We start from the raw sequence: 12360 nt of genomic DNA, 5'->3' as shown, positions 1-12360 counted from the left end.
CTGGGCTGCAAGTGCACACTGCTGGCTGCTGCTGAGCTTCTCCTCCAGCAGCACCCCCAGGTCCCTCACCTCAGGGCTGCTCTCCAGCCACTCACTGCCCAGCCTGCATTTGTGCTTGGCATTGCCCCGACCCAGCTGCAGGACCTTGCCCTTGGTCTTGTTGAACCTCCTGAGGACTTCCTGAGCTTGGCTTGTGCCCTCCACTCCAGCCTGTCCAGGTGCCTCTGGATGGATCCCTGCCCTCCAGTCTGTCTGCTGCACCACACAGCTTGGTGTGGGCAGCAAACTTGCTGAGGCTGCACCTCAGGTGGTGCCTGTGTGTTGGTGTCACTGGTGCATGGGGCTGTGCCCCTGGGCTGAGGCTTCACTGTCTGCCTGCTCCCGCTGGCCTGGACCATCATCTTTTGCACATCCTTCTTTACACAGCTCCTCTTTAGCTTGGAGGCTGCACTGTAAGCAGAGGTCAGTCAACACCAGACAACAAGCTCCAGCCAAATGTCTTCCTTTCCTGCTGGGTGACATCTGCAAGTGCTTTGGCACAGATCCCACTGGGGCCGCAGCCCAGCTGGCAGCCACCGGGTCTGGAGCAGCTTGGGGCAGCACTGCTCCACGTGTGCAGGGAGGGCAGAGCACACTGTGGGAGAATATCACAGACCTGAATCTGTTCTTTTGCCTCCAAAGCATTGCTGACATCTTCAGGGTATGGCTGAGACCAAGGAAAGTGGGGGAAGGACGAGGAAGAGTCCCACCACCAGTCAAGGCAGAACTGGGTTAAGGGGGTGGGAGCTGCCTGAAGGCTTCAGGGGAGAATTAGGATTTTGCAGGAAGGGACATTCAGTGACAACAACTGTCCCAAGCCAAGCTGGGACATGAGCCCCAGGTCATGGCTGCCTACAACTACCTGAAGGGAAGCTGTAGCCAGGTGGGGTTGGGCTCTTCTCCCAGGCAACCAGCAATAGAACAAGGGGACACAGCCTCAAGTTGTGCCAGGGCAGGTCTAGGCTGGATGTTAGGAGGAAGTTGTTGTCAGAGAGAGTGATTGGCATTGGAATGGGCTGCCCAGGGAGGTGGTGGAGTGGCTGTGGCTGGAGGTGTTCAAGCAAAGCCTGGCTGGGGCACTTAGTGCCATGGTCTGGTTGATTGGATAGGTCTGGGTGCTAGGTTGGACTGGATGAGCTTGGAGGTCTCTTCCAACCTGGTTGATTTTATGATTCCATGATTCTATGATTCTTCTCCCCCCTTATTGCTGGAAAATGCTGCCTTTTACATAGCTGCCCCTCTACTCTGCCCTAGTGAGGCTGCATCTGGAGTAATGTCACCAGTTCTGCACCCCCCTGTTCAAGAGGGACATAGAACTGTTTGAGATAGTCCAGCACAGAGCCACAAAGATGCTGAAGGGAATGGAGCAGCTCTGTTAGGAGGAGAGGCTGAGGGAGCTGGGGCTGTGCTGCTGGCAGAGGAGGAGCTGAGAGGTGACCTCAGCAGTGGTTCTAAAGATGTGCAGGTGAGTGGCAGGAGGCTGAGCCAGGCTCTGCTGGGTGATGCCAGGGACAGCACAAGGGGCAATGGTGGCAGCTGAGGCATAGGAGGTTCCATGGCAACATGAGGAGGAATTTTTTCCCTGTGAGGGTGCCAGAGCCCTGGAAGAGGCTTCCCAAGGGGGTTGTGGAGTCTCCCTCTCTGGAGCTATTCAGGCCCTGCCTGGATGTGTTCCTGTGTGCTCTGCTCTGCGTGTTGCTGCTCTGGCAGGGAGGTTGGACTGGCTGAGCTCTGGAGGTCCCTTCCAGCCCCTGACCTGCTGTGATTCTGTGTAACTTGGGGGGGGGAGCAATGAAGCTGGAACTCATCTTGACACATTTCTAAGTGTGATCTTTGCTAGCAGAGCATCCAGATCCCCAGCTAGGCTCTACCTCATGATATTTTTTTACTCATAGTGAACTATCTGCCAGGGTAGGTATAGGCTGGATATTAGGAAGAAGTTCTTCCCAGAGAGAGTGATTGGCATTGGAATGGGCTGCCCAGGGAGGTGGTGGAGGCACCGTCCCTGGAGGTCTTCAAGCAAAGCCTGGATGAGGCACTTAGTGCCATGGTCTGGTTGACTGGCTAGGGCTGGGTGCTAGGTTGGACTGGATGATCTTGGAGGTCTCTTCCAACCTGGTTGATTCTATGATTCTATGATTCTACCTTTATGCCCTCAAACAAGGAGCATGGAGTATGTGCCACTTCTCAGCCCATTTTTCTCTCCTTCTTAGGATTCTCTGGGGTGTTTGTAGGCCTGATATGCATATCCATTAAAAATGATACTGGGAGGAGGGGGGAAGGGGGAGAAAGAAGCTGTCTTTGAGCTAGCACAGCCTTTGGGAATCTGCAAAGTAAGATGCACTTAATTACTTTAGCTCTGACTACATCACTCCTCACTCATGTTTCCTCTGAGATGTGAAATATCTTCTCAGTGGAGGCTGGAAACGTGTCACAGATCCACAAAGGTTCACAGATGGCATTGGGTTGGAAGAGACCCTCAAAGGTCATCTTGTGTGGCCAGTAGGACAAGGGAGGTTATTCTTCCCCTGTACTCAGCACTGCTCAGGCCACACCTTGAGTGCTGTGTCCAGTTCTGGGCCCCTCAATTCAAGAAGGATGTTGAGGTGCTGGAGCATGTCCAGAGAAGGGCAACAAAGCTGGTGAGGGGCCTGGAACACAAATCCTATGAGGAGAGGCTGAGGGAGCTGGGGGTGTGCAGCCTGGAGAAGAGGAGGCTCAGAGGTGATCTTATTACTGTCTACAACTACCTGAAGGGGCATTGTAGCCAGGTGGGGGGTGGCCTCTTCTGCCAGGCAACCAGCAATAGAACAAGGGGACACAGTCTCAAGTTGTGCCAGGGTAGGTCTAGGCTGGATGTTGTGAGGAAGTTCTTCCCAGAGAGAGTGATTGGCATTGGAATGGGCTGCCCAGGGAGGGGGTGGAGGCACCGTCCCTGGGGGTCTTCAAGAAAAGCCTGGATGAGGCACTTAGTGCCATGGTCTGGTTGATTGGTTAGGGCTGGGTGCTAGGTTGGACTGGATGATCTTGGAGGTCTCTTCCAACCTGGTTGATTCTATGATTCTATGATTCTATGTCCAACCCTCCCCCTGCAGGCAGCAGGGGCACCTCCAGCTGGATCAGGCTGATTCTGTCTGGGCTTCAATGGCTCCAAGGATGGGACCTCAAACACATCCCTGAGCAACCTCTTTCAGTATTTCTCCACCCTCACTGTGCAGAACTTCCTCCTGATGTCCAGCCTAAATCTCCCCTGCTGCAGTTTCAAACCATTGCCCTCGTCCTGTCACTCCAAGACCTTCTGAGCAGTCCCTCCCCAGCCTGCCTGGAGGTCCCCTTCAGATGTTGAAATGTAGCTCTGAGCTCTCCCTGGAGCCTTTTCTTCCCCATACTGAACAGCTCAGTCACAACCCTCTCAGCCTGTCTTCATGGGAGAGGTTCTCCAGCCCTCTGATCATCTTTGTGGCCACTTCTGGACCTGCTCCATCAGGTCCATGTCTCTCTTGTGTTGGGGGACCCAGAGTTGGGTGCAGCACTCCAGGTGAGGTCTCAGCAGAGCAGAGGGGCAGGATCCCCTCTCTCCATCTCTGCCCACACTGCTTTTGATGCAGCCCAGGCTGCCCTTGGCCTTCTTGGCTGCCAGTGCCCATTGCTGGCTCATGCTCCAGTGAGTCCTGAGCCTTTTGCAGCAGCATGCAGCAAGCTCAAGCTGAATTCCCAACATGGAGATGGGATCTGCCCTGAAGATAGCATCTGGTCTGGAGACAAGGATCTGACCTGGCTCTGAGAGCTGCTCCTCCTGGGGATGGAGCTAACCACATTTGCAGGGCAGTTCTGGGGGTGCTTCTCTCAGGCTCCTTGGGGAGCTGAATGCTTTGTGGAGGGGAAGGGAGCTGGTGCAGCCTTGGTGGCCCCACAGCTGGGGCTGCATCCCAGAGGATCAGTGTGCCCTGGGAGAAGAGGTTGGCTGCTTTGACAAGGGGAATATTGCATTCATTACTACCTTTCAGTTTGGTTTGGAGTCATGGAAATTCCATTCAGCATTTCCTTGCCTAAAGCCTTTTGCTGCAGAGGAACTGCTCTGAATCCTGCTCCTGGCTCTCTCTTTCCTTGGGTGTTTCCTTGGGGGGGGAGATATCTACTTTGGGTGCACAACAAAGGACCCTGGAGTAGCTCAGTGTTTGCAGGGCCATAGGAATTGGTTTGGTTGAGGCAACCCTTTGAGATCAAGTCCAACCATCACCCCAGCAGTGCCAGATCACCTCTAAACCTTGTCCCTCAGCACCACATCCACAGGGCTTTGCAAGCCCATCCAGGAATGGGGATTCCACCACTGCCCTGGGCAGCCTGTTCCAGGTCTTGCCAACTCTTTGGGGGAAGAAATTGTTTCTCATGCCCAACCCAAACCTCCCCTTGTGCATCTTTCTAACAGAGACCTAACGTTGAGTTGCTGTCAGCAGAAGGCTCCTGCGTGGATTCGCCGAGGCAGGGCTCAGCTTTCTGCTCTGTTCCCACCAAACTTCCACCAGCACTTGCAGCACATTTGCAGCACACAGGTCCCATCTCCAGAACTGCACTGCTGGACTCATTCTGCTCTGCTGCCTAAATCACCTGCCCCGTGAGGACAAAGTGTATGACCACAGATATAACGGAGCAACGGAGCCGTCCTGCTCCAGTGGCCAGGGGAGGGAAGAGGCAGAGGAATTGTCTTCATCCAGCATTTCCCCAGCAGCCTGCCCTGCTTGCCACTGTGGCCCAGCTCTTTTCCATCAGAAGGTGCTTTAAGATGCAGTTCAGAGCCCACCCCCAGCATCCCATACACCTCAAGCAGCCACTGGCTAAACTGCTTCAGCTTGCAATAAGGACAATCAACTGCTCTGTTCCTTAGCAGCTGGCAGAAGTTCTCTGGAGTGAAAGGGTCTGGATTAAACTAACTAAGGCAAATCAGGCAATCATAGAATCATTGAGGTTGGAGAAGGCCTTTCAGATCATCCAGTCCAACTATCAACTCAAGGTGAAGCTTGACAGGGCTCTGGGCAACCTAATCTAGTGGAGGATGTCCCTGCTGACTGTAGGGGAGGTTTGAGTGCTGTGTCCAGTTCTGGGCTCCTCAATTCAAGAGAGATGTTGAGGTGCTGGAAGGTGTTTGGAGAAGGGCAGCAAGGCTGGGGAGGGGCCTGGAGCACAGCCCTGTGAGGAGAGGCTGAGGGAGCTGGGGGGGTGCAGCCTGCAGCAGAGGAAGCTCAGGGCAGAGCTCATTGCTGCCTGCAGGGAGGCTGTAGCCAGGTGGGGTTGGGCTCTGCTGCCAGGCAGCCAGCAGCAGAAGAAGGGGACACAGCCTGAAGCTGTGCCAGGGCAGGTCTAGGCTGGATGTGAGGAGGAAGTTGTTGTCAGAGAGAGTGATTGGCATTGGAATGGGCTGCCCAGGGAGGTGGTGGAGTGGCTGTGGCTGGAGGTGTTGCAGCCAAGCCTGGCTGGGGCACTTAGTGCCATGGTGTGGTTGGTTGGGCAGGGCTGGGTGCTAGGTTGTGCTGGCTGAGCTTGGAGCTCTCTTCCAACCTGCTTGATTCTATGATTCTCTGATTCTCTGGTTTCTGTGATCTCAGGCAGCCTGCTGCCCTGCCACACACTCCTCTGCTGGTGGACAATCTGCAAGAGAGCAAAACGTTGCTGCTGGCTCTCGTGTAAAGCTCTTGATTCCTGACCTGCAACAGCCAATCTGATTTTGCATTTGGATTTATTCCTTCTGAAGCCTGCTGAGCCCTTGCAGGTCTTGCCTGGGTTTCTTTCTGTGTGTGTTGCTAATGGAGCTGCCAATCCTCCCTGGGAAGCAGGGATTGCACCTCAGCAGGCTTATCGGAAATGAAGGCTGTTAATAAAGCCAGCCTGGGTCTTTAAACTGCTGTTAACATGCATCAGATCCACAGGAAAAGGGGAAAAGGTCTGGGAAGTGTTTCAGGCAGGGCTCCCTCTCCCTCCCACTGCCTTCCTGAGGAGCTGGATGAGGCTGTGGGGAAGGAGGCAGCTTGGCTCTGCCCGCAGGGCTGTGGTGGGGCTGAGCCCTGCTGCTGGGATGGGTGAAAGTGGAGGTTTGTCAGGGGAAATGATGCAGCCTGGAAGTGGGATCCTGGCTCAGCAGGTGGCAGGGCAGCCCCAAAGCCTCCCATGCGGCTGCAGCAGGGTGAGGCTTGTGCCCATCTCCTTCAGCTCCCCTCCTCGACCAGCACAGGAGGTTGCTTGTGCCTGACCCAAGCACTTGACCTTTGGGCTGTGCCCTGGTGTGGGGGAATATATGCTCCACAGGGCACTTCTCTGCCTGCTTCTGAGCAGCCATCTACCTGTGTTGAGCCTTTCAAGAGCTCAGCAGCCTCAGCAGGTGGCACTTGTGCTGGTGGCCATGTGGCTGGGTGCCACATCCCTCTGTCCCTGCAGCCACCTGTGATTAGTCACCTTTCAGTCCCAGCAGATGCTCCTTTGCTCTCATCTTGTGAGAACATATACACAGGTGTCAGGAAGCTCTTCATCTGGGGGGGGCAACTCTGTCATACTGCCTCATGTAGTGATGAGCCTGGGGAGGGGGCTGGAGGGAGTCTTCTGAAGAGAGGCTGAGGGAGCTGGGGGTGCTCAGCCTGGAGAAGAACAGGCTCAGGAGGGACCTTAGCACTCTCTACAACACCCTGAAGGGAAGCTGTACTCAGCTGGGGGTCAGGATCTGCTCCCAGGCACCTACTGACAGGACAAGAGGGCATAGCCTGGAGCTGCACCAAGGAAGCTTTAGGTTGGATATTAGGAAGGACTTCCTCATGGAAAAGGCAATTAGGCACTGGAATGGACTGCCCAGGGAGGTGGTGGAGTCACCATCTCTGGAGGTGTTCTAATTGAAATCAACTTCTGGTGTGCTGCTTGAGGGGGGCTTGGAGCTTCCAGCAGAGGAGCATGCTGGTGGGAATTGTCCTCAGCAGGGTCTGCCTGGTGGCTGTTTGGTTTATTGGGGTTTTTTTCTGGCACAGATGCACAGATGCCTAGAAGCTGCTGTCTCGAGTTGTCAGTACCCCGATCTCGCCTCTCGCCAGCCTCCCTACCCCGACAAGGGGGTGCTGGATTTTTTATTCTGTTTGAAATATGGAAACATTCAAGACCAGACCCAGTGTGGCCCTGGGCAACCTGATCCTGTTGGACCTTGACTGCCTGGACAGATGGGCAGAGGCCAAGGGGATGGAGTTCAATAGCTCCAAGTGCAGGGTGCTGCACTTAGGCCACAACAACCCCATGCAGAGATACAGGCTGGGGTCGGAGTGGCTGAGAGCAGCCAGACAGAGAGGGATCTGGGGGGTGCTGATTGATACCTGCCTGAACATGAGCCAGCAGTGTGCCCAGGTGGCCAAGAGAGCCAGTGGCATCCTGGCCTGCATCAGGAATGGTGTGGCCAGCAGGAGCAGGGAGGTCATTCTGCCCCTGTACTCTGCACTGGTTAGACCACACCTTGAGTGCTGTGTTCAGTTCTGGGCCCCCCAGTTTAGGAGGGACATTGAGATGCTTGAGCGTGTCCAGAGAAGGGCAACGAGGCTGGGGAGAGGCCTTGAGCACAGCCCTAGGAGGAGAGGCTGAGGGAGCTGGGATTGGTTAGCCTGGAGAAGAGGAGGCTCAGGGGAGACCTTATTGCTGTCTACAGCTACCTGAGGGGAGGTTGTGGCCAGGAGGAGGTTGCTCTCTTCTCTCAGGTGGCCAGCACCAGAACAAGAGGACACAGCCTCAGGCTGTGCCAGGGGAGATTTAGGCTGGAGGTGAGGAGAAAGTTCTTCCCTGAGAGAGTCATTGGGCACTGGAATGGGCTGCCCGGGGAGGTGGTGGAGTCGCCGTCCCTGGAGCTGTTCAAGGCAGGACTGGACGTGGCACTTGGTGCCATGGTCTGGCCTTGAGCTCTGTGGTAAAGGGTTGGGCTTGATGAGCTGTGAGGTCTCTTCCAACCCCGATGATACTGTGATACTGTGATACTGTGATACTGTGGTACTGTGGTACTGTGGTACTGTGGTACTGTGATACTGTGATGTCTCTGCTCACTGCAGGAGCTGCGTTTCAGTATCTGAAGGGGACCTCCAGGCAGGCTGGGGAGGGACTGCTCAGAAGGGCCTGTAGGGCAGTGGTTTGGAAGTGGAGCAGGGCAGATTTAGGTTGGACATCAGGAGGAAGATGTTCACAATGAGAGTGGTGAAATACTGGCTCAGGCTGCTCGGGCATGTGGTTGAGGCCCCATCCCTGGAGCCGTTCAAGATCAGACTGGATGTGGCACTTGGTGGCATGGTTTAGCTGCTGTGGTGGTGTTAGGGTGCAGGCTGGACTTGATGGTCTCAGAGGTCCTTTCCAGCTTCAGTGACTCTGTGATTCTGTGTGATGTGGCCCTGGGCAGCCTGATCTAGCTGGAGGTGTCCCTGCTCACTGCAGCAGTGTTGGCCATGATGACCTTTAAGGGTCTCTTCCAGCCCAGTGCAATCTGTGAATGTGTGAATGTTCTCCTTGCTGGCACAGTTTAACCCTGTGGGGACTCACACTGCTTGAGACAGGCTGGGTGACACCATCAGGTCTTTTCCAGCCTCAGTGACTCTGTGATTCTCTTAATAGTATCATAGAATCAAGCAGGTTGGAAGAGACCTCCAAGATCATCCAGCCCAACCTAGCACCCAGCCCTATCTGTGGTTCTCCTCCCTTGAACATCACTTCTGGTTCCCTCCTTCACTGGGAAATCTGAGCAGGCAGCCCAAAAGTGTCTTTGCCCTTGTCTGGATGGGTTCCTTTTCTGCTACATTCATTTCAAGTGGGATTGGAACTGATTGCAGTCATTAAAATTGGAAGGATCATCTCCAGGAGGGGTTGCAGTGAGGTTCTGGCCACCTGCAGAGCTTGCTCTTGTGCACTGGGGCCCATCTCAGGGCATCAGGGCTTGGGGACATACAAACCTTTGAGCTGATGCTCAGTGTCACAGCTTTGGGCAGACCAGCATGGGGGCAGAAGGGATCTGGGACTTCCACTGAATGCTCTTGGGCTTACTCCTTGGTTTAGCCCCAGCAGCACTAGGGACCAGCCAGCCACACAGAAGCAGCAGGAGGGTTGGTTGTGATACCTCCATGAGTTCAGGCAAGGAGAGGTTTTTTTCACCTATGAAGTTACTCAATGTCCACAGTAAGCACTGTCCAAAGAGAGTATGTTTGGCATCCGTGGCTTTTAATGCCCCAACCCCCCTGATACAACATGTGCTGGTGTTCAGTGATGGCCTGATGGCCCCAGAAGTAGCCAGGACATTGCTGTGACTTCCATCCCACCAGGGATTTGGTCAAGAATTGCTCATTTCTGAACTCTTCTTCCAGGGCACTGGGAGGTGCTGCAGCCCTTGAGGCAGGCAGGAGCACATCTGGGACATGCAGACCTAGCTACAAAGATGACTTAGCACCTCTCTGTGGTCCCCATGGACAAGGCATTGGCAGGAGCAGAGCCCTGATTGCTTGGTGCTCAGGTCTTGTTTGGAAGGGGGCACAAGGGAGAGTCTGCCAGGGGTGTGGTGAAGAGTCCATCTGCAAGAGATTTGGCTAACTCAGATCCAGGAGATGATCTCCACTCTGAGACCACATGGATGTGCTAAGGAGAACTTAGCAACTTGTGGGCAGGACAATGGCAGGAGCAGAGCCCTGATTGCTTGGTGCTCAGGTCTTGTTTGGAAGGGGGGCACAAGGGAGACTCTGCCAGAGGTGTGGTGAAAAGTCCATCTGCAAGGGTTTTGGCAGCAGAATGACTGACTGAAGGCATTTTGTGCTGACCAAGTGATCTCCTTCTAACTCAGATCCAGGAGATGGTCCACTCGGAGGCCACGTCCTATGAGTCCAACCGCCAAGTGCCCCTGATCAATCGCCCCGGGATGTTAGCTGGCCCCATGAGTGCCCTCAGCCAGTCACAGCTGATCTCTCAGATGGGCATGAGGAGCAGTGTTACCCACGGGTCCCCATCACCCCCAGGAAGTAAGTCTGCTACACCATCTCCCTCCAGTTCTACTCAGGAAGAGGAGACAGAGTCACACTATAAGGTAGGTGCGGACACTCCTCTGCTGACAGACACCAGAGAGCAGCAGATGCTGCCTTTCCCTGGGGGAGGGGGTAAATTGTGCTGAGTAAGGGCTCAGGCTTCTGGTCTTTGTTTGGGTTTAAGTATCTCATAGAATCAGGGAATGGTTTGGATTAGAAGGGACTTTAGAGATCATGGAGTCATAGAATCAACCTGGATGGAAGAGACGTCCAAGATCGTCCAGTTCCAACCCCTCTGCCATGGGCAGGGACACCTTCCACTAGCCCAAGTTGCTCAAGGTCTCATCCAACCTGGCCTTGAACACCTCCAGGGAGGTTGTGGAGCACAGAATCACAGAATGTGATCCTTGATCACAACTACCTCCATGTCAGAGGAAGATGAGTTTCAGCTTTGTCACTCCCTAGGTTTTCTCTCTGCCTCTTTCAGCCTTCCACAGGAGTCACTGGGGAGGACATGTCTTTGGGATTGGATCTTCTTTTCTCCTTGAGCTGGTGCTGCCAGCAGGGTTAGGGACAATTTGGAGATGTCCAAAGGTAATCAAGGTGCTGAAATGGATGCCAGGAAGAGCAAGGAAGCTGGTGAAGGGTCTGGAGAACAAGTCTTGTGAGGAGCAGCTGAGGGAGCTGGGCTTGTTTAGCCTGGAGAGAAGGAGGTCGAAGAGAGCCCTTCTCTCTCTTTCCAGCTCCCTGAAAGGAGGTTGGAAGCAGCTGAGGGTTGGTCTCTCCTCCCAGATAACAAGTGGTAGGACAAGAGCAAATGGCCTCAAATTGCAGCAGAGGAGGTTTAGGTTGAACACAAGGAACAATTTCTTCCCCAGAAGTGCTGTTAAACTGTGGAACAGGCTGCCCGGGGCAGTGGGGGGGTCCCTGTCTCTGGAAGTGCTTAGAAAGCCATGGAGATGTGCTGAGAGGGACATGGTTTAGTGGTGACCTGGCAGTGCTGAGTCAGTGGTTGGACTTGGTGATCCCAAAGGTCTTTTCCAACCAAGAGACTGTGTGACTCTCTGACAGGCTGGGCAGCTTGCCAAGCACTATAATTAGCCCTTGCAGGGTGGGGGGAGAGCAGAGGCTGCTGAAGCCAGGTAGCTGCTGAGCCCTTGGTTGGACCACAGAGCTGCCAGGTAGCTGCTGAGCCCTTGGTTGGACCACAGAGCTGCTGGTGGCCCTGTTTGCCCTTAAGCATTCTGAGATCTGGACTGCAGCTGCCAGCTGCCAGCAGTTTCCTTCTCTCCCTTGTTTAACCTCTGGAGTATTCCATTTTCCCTGCACTACAAAATAAGGATAATGGAGCTTCTCTGGAGTGCAAGCTTCCACTCAGCATGGTTAATGTGTTGAGAGCTTTGATGCATGCCCCACTGCTTTCCAGGGGTCTTTGCCTCTACACAGCCTCACGCTGAGGCTTCTGTGGTAGCACATATTGGCCACACTGCCCAGTGCCTCCCACTGGGCTCTCAGCCACAGGAGCTTCTTCCTCTGCTGCCTCCACTGGAAGCATCCCAGATTTCCAGCCTTGCTCTTTTACTTCCCAGCCAGACCCACTCATCTTGAATGTGTCCAGAGAAGGGCAGCAAGGCTGGGGAGAGGCCTGGAGCACAGCCCTGTGAAGAGAGGCTGAGGGAGCTGGGGGTGTGCAGCCTGCAGCAGAGGATGCTCAGGGGGGACCACATTGCTGTCTACAACTCCCTGAAGGGTGGTTGTAGCCAGGTGGGGTTGGGCTCTGCTCCCAGGCAGCCAGCTCCAGAATAAGAGGACACAGCCTCAAGCTGTGTCAGGGCAGGTTCAGGCTGGATGTTAGGAAGAAGTTCTTCACAGCAAGAGTGGAATGGGCTGCCCAGGGAGGTGGTGGAGTTCCCATCCCTGAAGGTGTTTAAAAGGAGACTGGATGAGGCACTTGGTGCCATGGTTTAGTTCATCAGAAGGTGTTAAGTGATAGGATGAACTCAAAGGTTTTTCCCAACCTAATTAATTCTGTGATTCTGAGATCTACCTGCACCCTGTTGTAAAGACTGAGCAGTGCATGTGAAGTGTTGAATGCATAGGGTTCAAGCAGTACAATTGCTGGATAGTTTTCCTGGCTAGGGATGCATGCCTGTTAGCAGGCTGAAGCAGGCTTCAGATGGCCTCAGTGGGGTGGCTGATGTGATGCTGGTGCTACTTGGTCAATGCTGCCTAAGGAGTGGGGAGGCTGAGTGGGTGAGGAGAAGCAGAAGCAGCTTGCAAAGGGGGAACTCTTGGGCTGGAAATCAGAATCCAC

The 12360-nt window shown here is 54.4% G+C and overlaps 1 protein-coding gene across 4 annotated transcripts in view; it reads left to right on the top strand.

Annotated features, from left to right (window-relative positions):
* TOX2 (TOX high mobility group box family member 2) overlaps nucleotides 1-12360 on the top strand; it is a 205531-nt gene that overhangs the window by 167977 nt on the left and 25194 nt on the right. For 3 of the 4 annotated variants that reach the window (XM_064167696.1, XM_064167698.1, XM_064167697.1), the window contains exon 4: nucleotides 9869-10108. The exons of the other annotated variant lie outside the window; for it this stretch is intronic. In XM_064167696.1, the coding sequence (XP_064023766.1) occupies nucleotides 9869-10108 (240 nt within the window). The remainder of the gene's footprint in view (nucleotides 1-9868; nucleotides 10109-12360) is intronic. 4 annotated transcript variants of the gene reach the window in all.

Source organism: Pogoniulus pusillus, chromosome 29, assembly GCF_015220805.1.
Source record: "Pogoniulus pusillus isolate bPogPus1 chromosome 29, bPogPus1.pri, whole genome shotgun sequence".
In the NCBI taxonomy this organism is placed as follows: Eukaryota; Metazoa; Chordata; class Aves; order Piciformes; family Lybiidae; genus Pogoniulus; species Pogoniulus pusillus.
Note: the sequence above shows the minus strand (reverse complement) of the source record. Positions and strands in the feature narration are given on the sequence as shown.